The following is a 22,584-nucleotide window of genomic DNA, read 5'->3' as shown; positions in this document are numbered from 1 at the left end:
GGTCATGTTTGACAAACCTTATTGAATTTTTTGAAGTAATTACGAGGAATGTTGACGAGGGTAAGGCAGTGGATGTAGTCTATATGGACTTCAGCAAGGCCTTTGACTAAGTTCCACATGGAAGGTTAGTTAAGAAGGTTCAGTCGTTAGGTATTAATGCTGGAGTAATAAAATGGATTCAACAGTGGCTAGATGGGAGATGCCAGAGAGTAGTGGTGGATAATTGTTTATCGGGATGGAGGCCGGTGACTAGCGGGGTGCCTCAGGGATCTGTTTTGGGCCCAATGTTGTTTGTAATATACATAACTGATCTGGATGATGGGGTGGTAAATTGGATTAGTAAGTATGCTGATGATACTAAGGTAGGAGGTGTTGTGGATAATGAGGTGGGTTTTCAAAGCTTGCAGGGAGATTTATGCCGGTTAGAAGAATGGGCTGAACGTTGGCAGATGGAGTTTAATGCTGAGAAGTGTGAGGTTCTACATTTTGGCAGGAATAATCCAAATAGAACATACAGGGTAAATGGTAGGGCATTGAGGAATGCAGTGGAACAGAGAGATCTAGGAATAACAGTGCATAGTTCCCTGAAGGTGGAGTCTCATGTAGATAGGGTGGTGAAGAAGGCTTTTGGAACGCTGGCCTTTATAAATCAGAGCATTGAGTACAGAAGTTGGGATGTAATGTTAAAATTGTACAAGGCATTGGTAAGGCCAAATTTGGAATATTGTGTACAGTTCTGGTCACCGAATTATAGGAAAGATATCAATAAATTAGAGAGAGTGCAGAGACGATTTACTAGGATGTTACCTGGGTTTCAGCACTTAAGTTACAGAGAAAGGTTGAACAAGTTAGGTCTCTATTCATTGGAGCGTAGAAGGTTGAGGGGGGATTTGATCGAGGTATTTAAAATGTTGAGAGGGATAGATAGAGTTGACGTGAATAGGCTGTTTCCATTGAGAGTAGGGGAGATTCAAACGAGAGGACATGATTTGAGAGTTAGGGGGCAAAAGTTTAAGGGAAACATGAGGAGGTATTTCTTTACTCAGAGAGTGACAGCTGTGTGGAATGAGCTTCCTGTAGAAGTAGTAGAGGCCAGTTCAGTTGTGTCATTTAAGGTAAAATTGGATAGGTATATGGACAGGAAAGGAGTGGAGGGTTATGGGCTGAGTGCGGGTAGGAGGGACTAGGTGAGATTAAGTGTTTGGCACGGACTAGGAGGGCCAGAATGGCCTGTTTCCGTGCTGTGATTGTTATATGGTTATATTGTCTTGTGCTTGACGTTGTTGTATAAAACCTGTCTGATTATTATGTATCAGTATGGTAAAAACTCTTCTAATCATTTGGCCATGATGGAGGTAAATAATCTATAATCTACATTAAGAACGGATATTGGTCTAAATGACCCACATTCCATTTTATCCTTGCCTTCTTTCGGTATAGCTGAGATCATGGTTTCCTTCCAGCTGGGTGGCATTTGTGCTTTTTTTAGAGCCCAGTTCAGTGTGGGGAGTAAGACAGGAATTAATTCATTTTAAAATTCTTTATACCACTCTGCCGTATACCCATCTGACCCTGGTGACTTGCTTAATTTAAGCCAATAATTGTAGCTTTTAGTTCAACTTCAGTTATGTCAGCAGTCATCATTCTATTTTGTTCTTCGCTTAAAGTGGGTAACTCTAGAGAATTCAGGAAGGTGTCAATTTGGGTTATGCTTCCTCCTTGAGCGTTGGAATATAGAGTTTTGTAAAACACTTCAAAAGCTTCTTGAATTTCACTTAGCAAACACGAGGAAATCTGCAGATGCTGGAAATTCAAACAACATGCACAAAATGCTGGTGGAACACAGCAGGCCAGGCAGCATCTATAGGGTCTCGGCCCGAAACGTCGACAGCGCTTCTCCCTATAGATACTGCCTGGCCTGCTGTGTTCCACCAGGATTTTGAATTTCACTTAGCTTTTTTTTTTATCATTTTTGTTCTTGGATCCCTAATTCTATGAATTGTATTTTCTACTTTTTTTTTTCAGTTTCCACGCCAGTATTTACATAGAGTTAGATCCACTTTCATGCCTCTGTTTCAGAAACATTAATTTTTTCCTGATTTCTTGTGTAGCTAAACTATTAATTTTATTCCTAATTTTTTAAAATTTCCCCTAATGTATCCTGTGCCAAATTCAATTTGTGTTTTTTTTTCTAGTTTCTTCAGTCTATTTTGTCATTCCTCTAATGTTTTATTCCTTTCTTATATGAAGATATCGCTATAAATTTCCCTCTTAAGACAGCCTTCAGAGTATCCCATAGAATGGGAGGTGAAACCTCTCCATTATCATTGAATTCTAAGTAAAGACCAATTTCTTTTTTAATTTGTTCCTTAAAGTAGGGATCATTGAGTAGACTTGAATTTAGTTTCCAAATAGTATTCTTTGGTTGTAGGTCAAAATCAACAGATAAATATATAGGTTCATGGTCACTTACATCTATTGTCCCAATTCCATAGGTGTTTATTTTGTCTTTGTCTTTTCCAAATGTTATGAAATAGTCTATTCTTGTATATACAGAATAGGGGGCAGAATAATGAGTGTAATCTCTTCTGTTGGGGAAAAGGTCCCTCCATATTAGAACAACATCCTCAAAAAGTGTATTAACTTTCTTATGTAAGGATTTTGTTTCATAGGTTTTTCTATTGGAAGAGTCTAACTTTGTTTGTAATTGTAAATTTAAGTCTCCCCCACATATCAGGAGACCTTCTGTTTCTGTTACCATAATATTAGTAATTTTCTGAAAGAAACTAATATCACTTCCTGGGGGTGTGCATGTATTCAATAGAGTAACTGAATTTCCATCCATATTCCCCCTTACCAGAATATATCTGCCCTCCTTATCTCCCATTTTTAATACTTTTTCAAAATTTAGCTTGCTTGAGATAAGAATAGCAACTCCTCTCCTATGTCCTGATTTATATGAGGAGAAAAGCAAATTAGTGAAGCCCATTCTCTAGTTTTCCATGCTCATTATCACTTAAGTGAGTTTCCTGTAAAAATACTTCATGGGTTTGTTCTTTTTTCATTTTGGATAGAATTCTACTGCACTTGATTTGATTTAACAGCCCATTGAAATTAAAAGAAATGAATTTTACTTTGTCCTTAGCCATGTGTATTTATCTGTCGATATATCATTGAAATTAGCAGAATAAAACTTAATTGATCTACTCCCTGAACAAGAAAGAACCAAGGAACACGAATAATAAAAAAAGGCAATGAAGGTATGATTCCAAGGCTGAAGTCTCTAGTAGATGACCCTGGGTTGAGCTAGAGGAAATGTCTAGCTATGAGGGATAGCCCCTCCTATCTCTGTGTTGAGGGCTCCCATTGCAGTACCCATAAAAGTAAGTGAACAAATCTATGTCCATTACACAGAAAAGATTTCCCTGTGTATTCTTCCCATACATATATTCTCATTTACGTGGGGAAAAAGGAGTGAATGAATGAATAAAAAAGAATAATTGAGTAATATAAAATCCACATTATAATAAGCATTTCTTGAGATAGGTAGAGCAAAGTCTATTTTTGCTTCTGTTTAACTTATCAACACTTTTAAAGTTAGCCAAAGCTTATGGCTCTTCCGGAGGGGGTGAGGGCTGTCTTCGGAAACCTCACAGTCTCTTCCTGATATACTTCTGTCGCCCTCCTCCCGCCTCCTGCTTTCTCGATTCTCTCACTATTTCCCAAGCAGAGCGTGATAACTGCTCAGCCAGGTTTTCCCTTGGTTTGATCACGCTGACGGGCAACCCTCTGGCCTTCATGTCTGTAGTCGCCTCTTCCACTGTCTGATACAGTTGGATTCCATCCTCATAAAACACTCGCAGTTTAGCAGGGTACGGAGTCTGGAAACCAATCTTTCCTTGCTTTAATATTCGCTTTACTTCAGAGTATTCTTTACATTTTTGCAGGACTGTTGGGGAGTAATCTTGATCGAAATATATTAATTTCCCGTCCAAAAGCACCCTCTTCTTTCCCCAGGCCCTTCATAGAATCTCCACCTTGATATTGTATCGAAGCAATCTAATTACTATTTAGCGTGGCTTATCTTCTGTCTCCAGTAGGCCTTGGGGTGAGCACACGATCTGCCCTCTCAATTTCAAGCTCCATAGTCGAAGGAATCTCCAGCGTGTCCCACAGAAACTTTCCTACAAACTCCATCATAGACAAACCCTCCACTCCTTCGGGTACATTGTATATCCTGATAGTTTTCCGTCATGATCTTCCCTCCTGGTCAAGCAGTTTACTTACCTGTTGATTTAGTATTTTTACCATCTTACTTAGTATCTGTTCCACGTTTTCCATGCGATCTTTCACCTTCTCAATTCGTGTCTCTGCCACTGCTATTTTTTGATTGATGTTGGTGAGCTCTGACTTGATATCATTTAGTTGCTGTTTTATATCTTTTTGGAACTCCCTGTATCTCTTCCAGAATTTTTATCATATTTGCCGCTTTGCCTGAACAAGGCCCATCGTCAGCCTCGCTGCCACGCGTTTGGATAGGAGAGCCGCGCACTGCACACCTCTCGTCCACAGGCTCTGCAGTGACGCTTTTTTAATCTCCATTCTTTTTCCCCATTCTTGCTCTCCTTACCAATTCAGATATTTTCGAAAGGTCTTATATTGCATGGATTAATGGGGCAAAGTATGCGTTTTTCCGGAGGAACTATTGACTTAAGCTGTCATTCTGGGCGATGACATCACTGGAACCTCCAAATATTCCTTTTTAAACACCACAGTCAATGTGGATTATAAATAACATATTTTCTTTACTCACTCAAGGATGTGAGCTTAGAACATTGCTCTACTTTTGCTCCACACGACTGCAAGGTTAGGCACAGCTTAAATGTTATCTATAAATTCGCCAATGGAAACTCACATGGCAAGGAGGAGCAAGATAGATTGGCTTGAGTGGTGTCAGTAAGACCAAGGAATTGATTACAGACTGCAGGAAGCAGAAGTTGGGAGAAGACACAACAGACCTCAATGAGGAGTCATTGGTGGAAAGGGTGAGCTGCTTCATGTTCCTGGCCATCAATATCTCAGAGGATCTATCCTACCATCTATACTACTATCAGGGAGGAGTTACAGGAGTCTAAAGACCCATACTCAACATTTTAAGCTTCTTCCTCTCAGCCGTCAGATTTCTGAACAGTCCATGAACCCATAAAAACTACCCCAGTATTCCTTTCACACTTTTTTTTGGTAACAGATAGTATTTTTTTATGTCTTGCACTGTACTGCTGCCAAAAAATAACACATTTCATGACTTAGGTCAGTGATAGACAATACACAATAGGTGCAGAAGTAGACCATTCGGCCCTTCGAGCCTGCACCGCCATTTTGAGATCATGGCTGATCAATTCCTATCAATACCCGGTTCCTGCCTTGTCCCCATATCCCTTGATTCCCCTATCCATAAGATACCTATCTAGCTCCTTCTTGAAAGCATCCAGAGAATTGGCCTCCACTACCTTCCGAGGCAGTGCATTCCAGACCCCCACAACTCTCTGGGAGAAGAAGTTTTTCCTTAACTCTGTCCTAAATGACCTCTGGTACTGGACTCTCCCAGCATCTGGAACATATTTCCTGCCTCTATCTTGTCCAATCCCTTAATAATCTTATATGTTGCAATCAGATCCCCTCTCAATCTCCTTAATTCCAGCGTGTACAAGCCCAGTCTCTCTAACCTCTCTGCGTAAGACAGTCCAGACATCCCAGGAATTAACCTCATGAATCTACGCTGCACTTCCTCTTAACCCTGGAGACCAAAACTGTACACAATACTTCAGGTGTGGTCTCACCAGGGCCCTGTACAAATGCAAGAGGATTTCCTTGCTCTTGTACTCAATTCCCTTTGTAATAAAGGCCAACATTCCATTAGCCTTCTTCACTGCCTGCTGCACTTGCTCATTCACCTTCAGTGACTGATGAACAAGGACTCCGAGATCTCTTTGTATTACTCCCTTACCCAACTCTATACCGTTCAGATAATAATCTGCCTTCCTGTTCTTACTCCCAAAGTGGATAACCTCACACTTATTCACATTAAACGCCATCTGCCAAGTATCTGCCCACTCACCCAGCCTATCCAAGTCACCCTGAATTCTCCTAACATCCTCATCACATGTCACAATGCCACCCAGCTTAGTATCATCAGCAAATTTGCTGATGTTATTTTCTATGCCTTCATCCAAATCGTTAACGTAAATGGTAAACAGCTGTGGTCCCAATACCGAGCCCTGTGGCACCCCACTAGTCACCACCTGCCATTCTGAGAAACACCCATTCACCGCTACCCTTTGCTTTCTATCTGCCAACCAGTTTTCTATCCACGTCAATGCCTTCCCCCCGATCCCCTGAGCTTTGATTTTACCCACCAATCTTCTATGTGGGACCTTATCAAATGCCTTCTGAAAATCGAGGTACACTACATCCACTGGATCTCCCCCATCTAACTTCCTGGTTACATCCTCGAAAAACTCCAACAGATTAGTCAAGCATGATTTACCCTTGGTAAATCCATGCTGGCTCGGCCCAATCCTATCACTGCTATCTAGATATGCCACTATTTCATCCTTAATAATGGACTCTAGCATCTTCCCCACCACCGATGTCAGGCTGACAGGTCGATAGTTCTCTGTTTTCTCCCTCCCTCCTTTCTTAAAAAGTGGGATAACATTAGCCATTCTCCAATCCTCAGGAACTGATCCTGAATCTAAGGAACATTGGAAAATGATTACCAATGCATCCACAATTTCCAGGGCCACCTCCTTTAGTACCCTAGGGTGCAGACCATCTGGACCTGGGGATTTGTCAGCCTTCAGTCCCATCAGTCTTCTCATCACCATTTCCTTCCGAATGTCAATCTGTTTCATTTCCTCTGTTACCCTATGTCCTTGGCCCATCCATACATCTGGGAGATTGCTTGTGTCTTCCTTAGTGAAAACAGATCTAAAGTACTCATTAAATTCTTCTGCCATTTCTCTGTTTCTCATAACAATTTCACCCAATTCATTCTTCAAGGGCCCAACATTGTTCTTAACTATCTTCTTTCTGTTCACATACCTAAAAAAGCTTTTGCTATCTTCCTTTATATTCCTGGCTAGCTTGCGTTCGTACCTCATTTTTTCTCCCCATATTGTCTTTTTAGTTAACTTCTGTTGTTCCTTAAAAACTTCCCAATCATCTGTCCTCCCACTCACCTTAGATCTGTCATATTTCCTTTTTTTTAATGCTATGCAGTCTCTGACTTCCTTTGTCAACCACTGAGGCCCCTTTCCCCCCTTTGAATCCTTCCTTCTCTGGGGGATGAACTGATTTTGCACCTTGTGCATTATTCCCAAGAATACCTGCCATTGCTGTTCCACTGTCTTTTCTGCTAGGCTATCCGTCCAGTCAACTTTGGGCAGCTCCTCCCTCATGGCTGCATAGTTTCCCCTGTTCATCTGCAACACTGACACCTCCAAGCTGCCCTTATCCTTCTCAAATTGCAGATAAAAGCTTATCATATTGTGATCACTACCTCCTAATGGCTCCTTTACTGCGAGATCGCTTATCAAATCCTGTTCATTACATAATACTAAATCCAGAATAGTCTTGTCCCTGGTCGGCTCTCGTACAAGTTGTTCCAAGAATGCATCCCGTAGGCACTCTACAAACTCCCTATCCTGTGGTCCAGCACCAACCTGATTCTCCCAGTTCACCTGCATGTTGAAATCCCCCATAACTACTGCGACATTACCTTTGTCACATGCCAATGTTAACTCCCTATTCAACTTGCACCCAATATCCATGCTACTGTTTGGTGGCCTGTAGACAACACCCATTTGGGTCCTTTTGCCCTTACTGTTCCTCAGTTCTATCCACACAGACTCTACTTCTCCTGACCCTATGTCCCCCCTTGCAAAGGACTGAATCTCATTCCTCACCAACAGGGCCACCCCACCCCCTCTGCCCACATTTCTGTCCCTATGATAGCACGTATACCCTTGTACATTCATTTCCCAGGTCTGATCTCCCTGCAGCCATGTCTCCGTTATCCCAACAACATCATAGTTACCCATTCGCACCTGGGCTTCAAGCTCATTCGCCTTATTTAGCATTTTTAACCCATTTCTCCTCTCTCTGTTTGAATCGCTGCCTATTGTGCTTAACCCAGCTCCCCGAACTCCCATCGGGCCCCTAGAATTTTGTTGTCCTTCCTACATTTACTTATTCTTTCAACACATTTAACTCCATGTTCCGTCAGACCATCCCTCTGTACACGAGTCCTCCTTATCACTTGTTCCACCCCACCTTCCTCTACTACACACTTAATATTCCGGAACCGTGCAGTCCCCACCTGTCCTTTATTCTTCCTCTCGCTATTCTCTCTCACATTCTGGATCCCCGCCCCCTGCAAATTTAGTTTAAACCCCCCCAAGAAGCTCTAGCAAACTTCCCTGCAAGAATGTTAGTAACGCTCCAGTTCAGGTGTAAACCGTCCTTTCGGAACAAATCCCACCTTCCCTGGAACAAAGCCCAATTATCTACAAACCTGAAGCCCTCCCTCCTGCACCATCCTCTCAGCCACATATTAATCTTTATAATCCTCTTGTTCCTTGCCTCACTCGCACGTGGCACAGGTAGCAATCCTGAGATTGTTACCCTGGAGGTCCTGCTCTTCAGCTTCGCACCTAACTCCCTGAACTCCCTACGCAGGACCCCCTCACTCATCCTACCCACGTCATTGGTCCCTACATGGACCACAACATCTGGATTCTTGCCCTCCCTCTCGAGAATAACCTGCACCCGATCTGAGATGTCTCGGACCCCGGCACCAGGGAAGCAACATACCATCCGAGACTCCTGATCTTCCCCACAAAATCTCCTATCCGCCCCCCGACTATAGAATCCCCTATCACTACCGCTCTCTTCTCTTCCCTCCTCCCTTTCCTAGTCGCGGGTCCAACCTCAGTGCCAGAGACAGGACCACTGCAGCTTGTTCCTGGTAGGTCATCCCCACCAACAGTATCCAAAACGGTATACTTATTTTTGATGGGAACGGCCACAGGGGTGCTCTTCTCTCTCTGTCTGCTCCCCCTGCCTCTCTTGACTGTCACCCATTTGCCTACCTCCTGTCTTTTCGGTGTGACTGCCTCCCGATAACTCTTATCTATCTCTGCCTCTGCCTCCCGAATGATCCGTAGTTCATCCAGCTCCTGCTCCAATTCCCTAACTCGGTCTGATAGGAGCTGCAGCTGGATGCACCTATTGCAGGTGTGGTCATCAGGAACAACTGTGTTGACCCTGACCTCCCACATACTGCATACGGAGCACACCACTGCTCTAACTGTCTCCCCCATTACCTGATCCCAGATTAGTCAGAATAAATGAAAAACAGGCTTCTTGCCGAAGTCCTCTTGCGCCGAAGCCCGCTGAGCCAAAGCCCAGCACTCTGCTCCTGTGCACTCTGCTGCCCGCTCCTGAAAGTGGGCCGCTTTTTAAAGTTCGCGCTCGCCGCTGACATCACCCGCGCTTGCACAGCTTTACCTTCCTCCTCAGGTATTCTCCAGGTAGGTCCGAGGGTCTCGGCCTACCTACAACGGCTGATCCTCCGATCTCCAGTCGTATGTCGATCACGAGCACTCCTTATTCCCGCTCCGCTGCTCGCACCGATAATAAACCTGATTCTGATTCTATTCCCCCCAAATCAGGAAATCCCTAGCAACACTGCTGATCACAAATCTACCCCGACTCTGACCAAAATACCCTTTGATAAGATCCTTCTGCTGCAATCACTTAACTTGGTAGTTGCACATTGTCTAATTTATATTTAAGTAGAAATTGAATGAGATTAGCAAATTAGTAGATATACGAAGACAAAAAATTTAGCTCCAAAGGTGCCTTACCTGTCTCTTAATAACTTCCATGTTGGTTTTAGCCTTTTCTATTAGCTCTTGGATAACTTCAGTATTTGCCTCATTTTTGTGTTCTCGAAAAGTATCCCTAATCCTCCTGAGTGCAAATGTCCTTAAAGATGAAAAGGAACACATTAGCATTTATTTTGACAGAATTCAATCCTATTTTATGGCACTTTGTTCACATAGACACATTTAACATAAAAACATTTTTGTGGTCCCTTATTTTGGGCTTCCTTACATGTTAATTGTTCGGTAATATTTTAATCAATACCTTATTTAAAACAACAAAATTTAGATTGCTCCTTTATTATCCTACATCAGAAAGTGCATTGATGATGTTACTCTGTCCAAGACCATCACTATACGTGCCAACCAGAAGCCATGGATGACCGCAGAGGTGCGTGAGCTGCTGAGGTCCCGCGACTCCGCCTTCAGAGCAGGTGACAAGGCAGCTCTAACAACAGCAAGGGCAAAACTGTCCCGAGCCATCAGAGGGGCAAAGCGTGCACATGCCCAGCGAATCCACAGCCACTTCCAGGACAACAGCGACATGCGGCACATGTGGAAGGGCATCCAGGACATCACCAATTACAAGACATCACCTGACTGTGCAGGTGATGCCTCCCTCCCAAGTGCGCTGAATAACTTCTATGCCTGGTTTGAGGCAGAAAATGATGTGGTGGCGAGGAAGTCCACCCCTCCTACAAATGACCAGGTGCTGTGTCTCTACGTGGCCGACGTGAGAAGAACCCTGTGCAGGGTCAACCCACGGAAGGCTGCTGGACCAGACAACATCCCTGGTAGAGTGCTCAGAGGATGTGCAGACCAGCTAGCAGATGTTCTCACTGACATCTTCAACATCTCCCTGAGCAGCACCACCGTTCCAACGTGCTTCAAGGCTGCCACCATCGTCCTCGTGCTGAAGAAGTCTTCAGTGTCCTGCCTCAATGACTACTGTCCTGTTGCACTCACTTCCATCATCATCAAGTGTTTTGAGAGGCTCGTCATGAGGCATATCAAGACCCTGCTGCCCCCCTCACTGGACCCCCTGCAGTTTGTGTACCGTCCCAACCGCTCAACAGACGATGCCATTGCCATCACCCTCCACCTGGCCCTAACCCACCTGGACAGACACGTACGTTCGGATGCTGTTCATAGACTTCAGTTCAGCATTCAACACAATCACCCCTCAGAAACTGATTGGAAAGCTGAGCCTACTGGGCCTGAACGCCTCCCTCTGCAACTGGATCTTAGACTTCCTGACTGGGAGACCTCAGTCAGTCCGGATCGGGAGCAGCATCTCCAACACCATCACTGAGCCAACACTGTTTTATTAAAGTATATCTACCTTTTAAGGTTCAACCCTCTACTCTCAGGCTCTGCAAGTTTAAAAAAATTAATTCAATTTGCAAATGGAAATTCAAAACACAGGAGGGAGTGTAATCTTATTCTAATTTTAACAAATCATTATTTATACAACTAATGTGAGCATGCAACATTCACACCCTCGTCCCTATAACACTAAGTAATAGACATTATTTCATGAAAGGTTTCCTTCAATCTACTATATATATATATATCCATGTACAAATATTAATGGCCAGATATCATACTATTACTTAACTCTCTTCCATACTGTCTTTAGTAATGTGGCTCAAGACTTAATCAACCGTCGTTTAGTCCATTAATAAAGCAAATTTTGTTAACCCTATCTGCCATATGATATACAGCAAAGTGTTGGTAAATGAAGGTTGGCATGGGCATGACAGGGTGAAGAGCTTTACTGTGTTGTGTGATACAGTGACTATGATTGGAACTTGAATGTCTATTATAGTTGCTCTGATCATGTGAATCTCCATAAAATGTGCTTCTGAGATGTCTTCCTTATTCTTTAACTGTGGCCTTCCTTCTATGATAGTTAACAGAACCTTTGGTTGCATCCCACCTCTTTCCCTGTATCACAACTTACACCGCATGTTCTCCTGGAACTCACTGCCTACTAACCCCTAATGGATCAGCCTTCAAAATATCTACTAACTTCCATAGTTTTCAACAACTAAACAGAGCCTCGCACCCCCCCCTTCCTATTTCAGAACTGCAGAAATAATTTTCTCTGCAAATCTGTGGACCACACTTCCACCTCTCCCAACTACTTCTCACTTTTCCATGTAATTGTAAAGATGCAACCCATGGTCCTTTACTTGGTCTCTTTCCACTATCTAGTGATGAAAACACGCTTTCAGGTGATGTAACAATCCATTTCAACTTCTTCCAATTTAGGGAATTGCAGTTAGTGTTCACAATTTGGCTCCAACTACATTTAAAAATCTGTACAATGAACGAGTAACACTTTGCAGAACATGTCTATTCAATTTGCATAGACAACCTTGAGCTTCCAGTTGCCCATCACTTTGATTCTTGGCTCCATTCCTACCCTGAACCAACGTTTGAGAAATTTTGAGATCGAAACATCTTTTTAATTTGGCAAATTTATGTTACTTAACTTACACAATTGTAAACTTACTTTTCCAATTATCCTTGCATTGTTATTCTATGTTTGCATTGTTCTTATAAGCTTGAAGTGTCTTCCAACTTTAAATGCCATGCAAAGTTAAAGGTCATACTTAACAAAAAAAGACACCCTCATAAAAATGTGATCACTGTTAGTATGATGCCAAGCAACTTCAAAGGCTCAGAAATGAAACGATTTAAATTGTTTAGTCTTATTCTTTGATTCAGTCAATTCTTAGATATTCAGATTTAAATCACTTATCTTATTCTTTAATGTTCTCCTGTCCATCCCAGCTCTTAATCCAATCTTTCCTTCCCCATTTCATCACTGCTGAATTTTACTCTTTTTCTTTCCAGTCCTGACGAAGGGTCATGGCCCCAAATGTCAACTGTTCATAGATATTGGCTGACATGCTGATCTCCTGCAGCAATTGTATGTTGTTCACTCATATTCATTTTCCTTAAATATTGTTCTGACATCTTTCTTACTTTACAGTCCCAGCAACTTTCTTTAGGCAATTTTTTTCTCTTTCATCATCTTGCACACTTTGTACCCTTTATAAAATGTTTTTCTCTCACTCCACGAAGTTCTATTGTCATTAAATCTGTACATTTTTTTCTACTTGCGGTGGCCTATTATGCGTCTTTTCAGAATGCCTATAAACTTCCGTGTGTCTTCTGCATTAGTTCAACAATTAGGACTATTTCTGTGCTTTCTTTGTATTGTTACGAATGTGCCACAACTCTGAGGGGCCGAAGGGTACAAAGTCACCCCCTCCTTTTTGAGAATCGCAAGATCACTATTAATTCGGGTCTGGGACCCAGGAAATGAGAGAGAATCCACAAGGTTTGGAATGTGTCCTGGCCTCAGCGAAACAAAACCATTGATAACGGCTATTGTCTCTTGGAGACAGAATTGTGTATTGAGTACTGTACTATTCATTGAAGCCCCTCAGGGGACGACCAGAGTGGGCTGGTTGAGGGATTGCATCTGAGACCCCGTGAGTAAGGATAAAAGAGGGTCTGGGGAACAACCCCTTTAGACGCACCAGGAGAAACGCTAGAAATCCCGTGACAACGTTTAATAGCGACAGCCGATGGGGGGGCTCGTGTGCGTCCTTCCCTTGCCTGGGATTGGTGGGTTCACCACGGAAGAACGGCTTAGCTAAAGAAGAGGCCACAAGTGAACGGCCACACCAACGAGACTCCGACGGATCGCAATCATAAAAGGAATCGGCAAGTTTTTCTCCCAAATCTCTCTCTCTCTCCAACCATTGCAACCCAGCGGTCCCCAAAGGCTGCAGCCTGCATGAACTGAGTGAACTTTATATTTCCATCGGACAATACATTATCCCCTAGACAACGATAGAGCTTATTTCTTATTGATTATTATTATACCCGCACTTTTAGATTTAGTATTGACGACGTATATTATCTGTATATTTGCATTGATATTATTTTTGTGTATTTTTACTAATAAATACTGTTAAAAATAGTATCATCAGACTTCAACGGACCTCTCTATCTTTGCTGGTAAGTGACCCAGTTACGGGGTTCGTAACAGTATCATTTTGTTCATTTCTCTGTGATGACCTACAGGTGTCTGCACAAAATATCCAGGTCACAAAAACTACGAAGTGATATTATTGCAAATACAGAAAGAGAACTCCCACATTCCTGTTCAGTGTACTATGCAAATTACTGAAACAACATTCAGCCTTTCTCATGATTTAGCTAAAACAATTTTATATCACCTGCACACCTTAATTGGGACGAATTGAGTCACACTTAGTTTCGTGTCTATAAGTTTATCTTCATTTTCTTTCCATTGCTAACACAACCCTGCAAGCTCATACATAATACATTTCAATCAATAAGGTTTCACTGGGCTAGTGAATGCCAATCCACTGCTGCACACTGGCAGATGGCAACACTTTTAATTAGGGCCTGTTCACCTATGAAGAGACATGGGGCGGTATTGTTAATAGGATTTGCTTAATAGGAAATCTAATTCTCATTTGCAGCTGGTCCATATCAGACTGCTCGTTCTCTGGTAGCTTTACAGTATTCGGAGACAGACATTTAAACAAATGACATGTCAAAATTTCTTAAGAGTCTTTGAGCCAAGAATCACTGAATAATTTAATTGAAAGTACATTTCAATCACAACAGATTACGTGGTTTTCAGTGACCTACAAAGATGAGAGGAAAATAATCTTTAATCATGACTAAACAAATACAGAAAGCTTCAAGTTTTAATATTGTTACAAAGCAACAACAGAGAGGCATTACAGTCCCTGTCACTGATTGATCTACTCAGCTAGAAACTTAATAGTAATGGGGAAATAAATTACAAATAGGATAATAATAAACACAAGAGATTCTGCAGATGCTGGAAATCCAGAGCTACACACATAATATGCTGGAGGAACTCAGCAGTCAAGCAGCATCTATGGCAATGAATAAACAGTCAACATTTCGGGCTGAGACCTTTCCTCATGACTGGCAAGGAAGGGGGAAAATGCCAGAATAAAAAGGTGGGGTGCAGGAGTTAAGAGGATTAGTCAGAAGGTGATAGGCGAAGCCAGGTGGATAAGAAAAGTAAAGACTTGAGAAGAAGGAACCTGACAATAGGAGAATGGACCATGAGAAAAAGGGAAGGTGGGGCACCAGGGAGAGGTGATAGGCAGGCGAGGATAAGGGGTAAGAGGCGAGAGTGGTGAATAGAAGAAAAGGACGGAAAAAAATTACCAGAAGAAGAAATCGATGTTCATGCCATAAGCTGGAGGCTATTTAGACATAACACAAGATATTGCCCCAAGATGGCCTCATTGTGATAAAAAAGCCCATGGAGATATGTCAGAGTGGGAATGGGAATAGGAATTAAAATGGTTAACCATGGGGAAATTCCTCTTTTTGTGAATGGAGTGGAGGTACTTGACAAAGCAATCCCCCAATTTACGTCAGATCTAGCCAATTTAGGAGGCTGCATCAGAGCACTGAATACAATAGGTGACCCCAAAAAATTCACAGATGAACTATTGCCTCATCCAATTTCCCTCTCAGCCCCAATCTCCTGGCTTCTCCTTTTTCCCTTCTTACCCTGGCCAATCAAGAGTCTGTCAAATTCTGCCTTAAATGTATATAAAGACTTGGCCTCCACATTTGCCTGAGGCATAGCATTTGACAGATTCACCACTCTCTGGCTAAAGAAATTCCTCCTCATCTCGATACCCCTCCATTCTGAGGCTCTGTCCTCTGGTCTCAGACTCTCCCACCACAGGAAACATCCTCTCTATCAAGGCCTTTCACCATTCAATAGGTTTCAATGAAGTTGAAACCTTCTAAATTCTTCATATGACAAGCCATTCAATCCTGGAATAATTTTCATGAACCTCCTTTGAACCCCCTCCGGTTTCAGCACATCCTTTCTTAGATAGGGAGCCCAAACTTGCTCACAACACTCCAAATGAGGCCTCATCTCTGCTTTATAAAGTCTCAACACTACATCCTTACTTTTATATTCTAGTACTTTTGAAATGAATGCTAACATTGCATTTGCCTTCCTCACCACAGATTCAACCTGCAAATTAACCTTCAGCGAATTCTGCACAAGGATTTCCAAGTCCCTTTGCACCTCAAATTTTTTGTATTTTCTCTCAATTTAGAAAATAGTCAAAATTTTCTTCTACCGAAGTGCCTGACCATACACTTACTGATATTGTATTCCATCTGACATTTCTTTGCCCATTTTCCTAATCTGTTTACGTCCTTCTGTAGCCTACTTCCTCAAAACTACCTGCCCCTCCACCTGTATTCATATCATCTGCAAACTTTGCAACAAAGCCATTAATTCCATCATCCAAATCATTGACATACAATGTAAAAAACACTCGTCCCTACACAGACCCCTGTGCAACACCACGAGTCACCAGCAGCCAGTCAGAAAAGGCTCCTTTTATTCCCACTCTTTGCCTCCTGCCAATCAGCCACTGCTTCATCCGTGCTAGAATCTTTTCTATAATACCATAGGCTCATAGCTTGTTAAGCAGCCTCATATAGCACCTGGTCAAAGGCCTTCTGAAAATCAAAGTAAACGACATCAACTGATTTTCCTTTGTCTATCCTGCTTGCTATTTCTTCAAAGAATTCCAGCAGAATTGTCAGGCAAGATTTTCCCTTGAGGAAACCATGCTGACTACGGCCTATTTTATCATGTGCTTCTAAGTACCCTGAGACGTCATCCTTAATAATCAACTCCAACATATTCCCAACCACTGAGGTCAGACTAACTGGTCTATAGTTTCCTTTCCTCTGCCTCTCTCCCTTCTTGAAGAGTGGAGTGACATTTGCAATCATCCAGTCTTCTGGAACCATTCCAAAATCTAGTGATTCATGAAAGATCATTACTAATGCCTCCACAATTTCTTCAGCCACCTTTTTTAGAACTCTGGGGTGTACACCATCTGGTCCAGATGACGTATCCAACTTCAGATCTTTCAGTTGCCCAAGAATCTTCTCTTTAGGTTATGGTAACTTTACACACTTCATGTCCTGGATCTTCCAACATACTGCTAGTGTCTTCCACAGATGTAGTGAGTGTTGGTGTCTGGGAAAAGGGCATCATCAATGGTGGTGGAAGAGAAACCCCATGCTTTGAAGGAGGTGGTGGACATCTCTGATGCCGGAAATGGAAAGCCTCATTCTAAGAACAGATTCAGTGGAAAAGAAGGAACTTTGAAAAGGAAATAGCATTTTTACAGGACACATGGTGGGAAGAGGTATAGTAAAGATGGCTGTGGGAATCAGTAGGTTTATAAAATATGTTGGTAGGTAGTTTGTCTCCAAAGATGGAGACAGTGAGATTGTGAAAGGCGAGGAGGTGTCAGAAATGTGAATTTAAGGGCAGGGTGGAAGTTGGAAGTAAAGATGATGAAATTGACGAGGACATTGAAGTATCATCACTGCAGTTGTCAATGTAGCGCAAGAAGAGCTGGGGAGCAATACTAGAAAAGGCTAAGAACATGGACTGTTCTCCATAGCTAATGAAAAGGCAAACATAGCTGGGTCCCATGCAGATGCCCATGGCTATCCCTTGAGTTTAGAGAAAGTGGGAGGAGCTGAAGGAGAAATTGTTGAGGGTAAGGACCAGTTCTGCCAGATGGAGAAAGGTGGTGATAGAAGGGAACTGGTTGTGTCTTTTGTTGAGCAAGAAGCAGAGAGCTTTAAGGCCTTCATGATGGCAATAGAAGTATATAGGGACTGGACATCCATGGTGAAAATGAGGCAGTCAGGGCCAGGGAATTGAAAGTTGTTGAGGAGATCAAGAGCATGTGAGGTGTTGCAGATGCAGGTGGGAAGCGACCAAACCAAGGAGGATAGAATGGAGTCAAAATATATGGACAGGCATTCAGTGGGGCAGGAGCAGGCAGAGATAATGGGCCTACCCAGACAGTCATGTTTGTTGATCTTGGGCAGGATGCAGAAGCCAGCAGTGCGGAGTAAGGGAACTACATCTTTGGTGGCAGTGTATGGGAGTATTCTAGATTTAATGAGGTAGTGATTACATCTGAGTCGAGTTTCTGTTGGTCTGGAGTGGGGTCCTTTTCAAGGGTTAAGTAAGAGGAGGCGTCTGAAAGTTGTTACCTGGCCTAAGCAAGATAGAGGTCAGTCTGCCACACTACTGTAGCATCCTTTGTTGCGGGTTTGATAGCAAGGTTGGGATTGCTGAAGAGAGTGGAGGACAGTGCATTCAGAAGGGCTAAGGTTCGAGGAGGAGAGTGATGTGATGAAATTAATGTCTCATCAGCATTAGAGGTGAAAAGATCCAGAGCAGATACAGAACTAGAGCAGGGTGTCCAAGAAAAGGAGAGCTGGAGGTGGGAGAAGGGGTCATCGTTGCCACCTTACAAATAGGACTGTTGCAGAAATAACTTTGACCTTAAAAAGTGCAAATAATTTCTTAAGCCAGATATATTTTAACATAGCGCATACTTATTTTCCCATGTAATATAATGCTGGATAAAACTTCAGAAATCGACATGGCTTCCAGATGAGAGGGACATTATCAAAAATAGCATGTCAGATTTAAGCCCTTTTGATGTGTCAACTTCAATACATTTTCTATTGTGTATTCTGCAATCTTCTGGTCTAAACATTTAGACTCTTACCTTTAATACTAGTTTTAATACCGACTTTTAGTTTTCCCTTTGCACCACCCTAAGAATTCAATTCCATTACTTTAAAAAAAGAAATCTGTTCATGGCCAAGCCAACATTTATTGTTCATCCCCAAACAGCAATGAGCTGCCTTCTTGACTTGTCATTTTTATCTAAATACCTTGGTTCATTATATGACCAAACTGATAAATTACATCTCTGTTTCTTGATTCCACTGTGGGTTGACCTCTGTTAAAGTCACGAGTTCTCTCTATAGATGTTGTACATTAACAATGACTCACATTGTGTAAAGGCTCAATCACACATTTCAACCACTATTGAAAGCATTTTTTCCCCCTGGGAGTAACATACAAATTTAAATATAATAGTTAATCAAGATAGAGGAAATAGTGAATGAAAAAAAAATCACAATTTTCTTTTTTTGCATCTCATGTATTAAGCTGAACGATCTAGTTGCAATATTTGTCCAACTTGCAGTGGAGCTTTTGAATCGCTAGGATGTTGACAGCATAGTTTTGTCTTTGCACATTAAACACAAATTGCTCCATCACAAAGCTGCATTTTGATTACTAAGACATTTAGCACTCAAACAGCATTTTTACCAATATTACATCTGCGGAGTGTAAGAACCAATTTTAAATGACCAAAACATGAATCAAGTGGGATGAATGTTCCACAATAGAACTTTTTTAAAATAAATTCTTCTCACAGAGGGTGGCAAATCACTGGAATTTCCTAACTTGGAAGGTTATAAAGGCTAGGCCATTGAGGGTATTTAATAAAGAAATATATTTTATTTTTAATATTAAGGAACTGACAACTATGCAAACTGATGCACAGATCAGCCATGATCCTAGCCTATAGACCACTCCTGTGCTTATTTCGTTACATTTTATTAAAAATAATACCACTCTATATCCCAGAGAGGGAATTGTAGCAATGTGAAATCCAGATACTGGTTGGTTCTGATGATGGCTAGTGTACATCACTGTGTGGAACTAGGTTTGACAGAATATTTATCATCATAAATTCTGATTGTAAGAAAACACCACTGATTTTAAAGTTTAGCATCCTAACTATAGATTTTTTTTCAGATGTAAAACTTATTTTATCCTCTGCAGACCTTCAAATTAAAAAACTCTAGTAGATGATATGATGTGGTGAGTGAAGATTTTGAATCATGATCCCGCAAATTAAAAATAATATTTGATACATTAAATTATACTTACACACCCCAGTAAAGAAAATATTCACTCATCTTAATCACGCTGTCTTAAACAAGATTTTTTAGGTAAGAATAATGATGTGGCGCTGTAATGGTTTGAAACCTATGGAGATTTGGCAGTGAAAATTCTTGCTAAGTCATATATGCTGTGCCACAAATACAATGGTTATAAACAGACTAATGTATTCACTCAAGTGATGTGATGTGTAAGCTAAAAATATCATAATTCTGGGTTTTACTTATAGAATCCTACACAGATCACAAACATTGCAGAGGTAAAGGCGAAGCTATCTAATTTAGGTCAATGCCTTCATGTCAGTACTCTTGGGCATCATGAAATACAGATTTTTGCCAATTAAAGATTATTTCCCCATAACTTGATTTCTCATATTCCAACTGCATAAATATGCTTCATGTCATTTGAATGACGATCAATAACCAAGATTTGTTCTCTAGGCTATATGCTGCTTTGCAATTCATGAATTCTTGCTATCACTTATCTTAATATAACCATGCAAAAAGCAATTGTTTTAGCAATCCAGCTATCCCTCATATTCTTACCTCCAGTCACCCTAAAATTATCAATGTAAATTTTGTTATTGAAGTACACATATGTCACTATATACAACCCTGAGATACATTTTCTTCTGGGCATACTTAAAAAAATCTACAGAACAGTATCTATAACTAAATCAATGAAAGACCACGCAATTAAGGCATTCAACCAGAGTGTAGAAGACAGCAAACTGTGTAAATTCAAAAGAAGAAATAATAGTAGTAAATAAATAAGCATTAGACATCAAGAATCCTTGAAAGTAGGAACATTTCAATGATGGGGCAAGTGAAGTTGACTGAAGATATCCCTTTTGGTTCAAGAAACTGATGGTTAAGGGGCAATACTGTTCCTGAACCTGGTGGTGTGAATCTTGAGGCTCTTGAACCTTTTTCCGAATGGTAACAGTGAGAAGAGTGCATGTCTTGGGTGGTGAAGGTCCCTGATGATGGATGCTGCTTTCCTGTTCAATGGTTGGGAAGGTTTTACCTATGACGGACTGGGCTGTATCCACTACTTTTTGTAGGGTATTCTATTCAAGGGCATTGATGTTTCCATACCAGGCTGTGAAGCAATCAGTTAATATACTCTCCACTACACCCTCTATAGAAGTTTGTCAAAGTTTGAGAAGTCATGCCAAATCTCTGCAAACTCTTAAGGAAGTAGAGGCACTGCTGTGCTTTCTTTGTAATTGCACTTATATGCTAGGCCCAGGACAGGTCCTCCAAAATAATAACTCCCAGGAATCCAATGAGGACTAGCTGATGGACCTCTGGTTTCCTCCTACTAATCCATAATCAGCTCCTTGGTTTTGCTAACAATGAGTGAAAGGCCGTTGTTATGACACCACCAATCAGCTAGATTTTCAATTTCCCTCCTATCTGTTGATTCATCACCACCTTTGATTCGGCCTACGACAGTTGTGTTATCAGCAAACTTGAATAGGGCACTGGAGCTGTGCTTAGCCACACAGTCATAAGTGTAAAGCGGGTAGAGCAGGGGACTAAGCATACACACAGCCTTGTGGGGCACCTATGCTGATGGAGATTGTGGAGGAGATGTTGTTGCCAATCTGAATGACTGGGGCCTGCAAGTGAGGAAATCCAGGATCCAATTGCACAAGGAAGTATTGGGGTCAAAGTCATGGAGCTTATTCATTAGTTTTGAGGGGATGATAGTACAGAATGCTAAGCTGTAGTCAATAAAAAGCATCTTTGCTAATGCAAGAAAATCTGCAGATGTTGGAAATCCAAAGCAATACACACAAAATGCTGGAGGAACTCAGCGGGCCAGGCAGCATCTATGGAAATGAGTAAAGTCGAAATTTTGGGCCGAGAACCTTTATCGGGACTGGAAAGGAAGTGGAGGTCAGAGTAAGAAGATGGGGGAAGGGGTGAAGTTATGATAGGTGAATGAGATAAAGGGCTGGAGAAGAGGACAGGAGAGGACAGAAGACCATGGAAAAAGGGAAAGGGAGGAGCACCAGAGGGAGGTGATTGGCAGTTATGGATACAAGATGAGAGAGGGAAATGAGAGAGGGAAACAGGAATAGGGAATGGTGAAAGAGAGGAGGGTGGGGGCAATTACTGAAAGTTAGAGAAATCGATGTTCATGCTATCAGGTTGGATGATACCCAGACAGAATATAAGATGTTGCTCCTCCAAACCAAGTGTGGCCTCATCATGACAGTACAGACGGCCATGGGCTGACATGTCGGAATGGGAATGGGAAGTAGAATTGAAATGGGTGGCCACTGGGAGATCCCGCTATTAGTGGCAGATGAAGCGAAGGTGTTCAGCGAAGTGGCCTCCCAATCTACGGGTCTCAACAAGAAACTTTGACAATTGCTTTCCTCTGAATGTGCTGCTTAACCCGTTGAGTTCCTCCAGCAGTTTGTTGTTGCTCTTCTTGCATGTTATTTCATTTAAAACATCTCAGTTACGATATACCTTATTTCTTGATTTACCTGCATAATTTATTATCTAATAATTTTAGCAAAAGGCTAGCAGGCAGTTACAGCAAGTAATTTGGAAAGCTGGCAACGTTATTGCTCATTGCTAGGGGAATTAAATGTAGAAGTAGAGATATTTTGTTTCAGTTATATCGGGCATTAGTGAGTCCATACCTCGAGTACTGTATATAATATGGGTCTGTTTATTTAATGAAGGATGTAAA

General features: G+C 41.7%; 1 protein-coding gene across 1 annotated transcript in view; it reads right to left on the bottom strand.

Annotated features, from left to right (window-relative positions):
• Positions 1–22,584, bottom strand: part of lyrm4 (LYR motif containing 4) — a 198,091-nt gene that overhangs the window by 138,419 nt on the left and 37,088 nt on the right. The window contains exon 2 of the mRNA XM_073073033.1: positions 9,930–10,050. Within this exon, the coding sequence (XP_072929134.1) occupies positions 9,930–10,050 (121 nt within the window). The remainder of the gene's footprint in view (positions 1–9,929; positions 10,051–22,584) is intronic.

Source organism: Hemitrygon akajei, chromosome 20, assembly GCF_048418815.1.
Source record: "Hemitrygon akajei chromosome 20, sHemAka1.3, whole genome shotgun sequence".
Classification (NCBI taxonomy): Eukaryota; Metazoa; Chordata; class Chondrichthyes; order Myliobatiformes; family Dasyatidae; genus Hemitrygon; species Hemitrygon akajei.
Note: the sequence above shows the minus strand (reverse complement) of the source record. Positions and strands in the feature narration are given on the sequence as shown.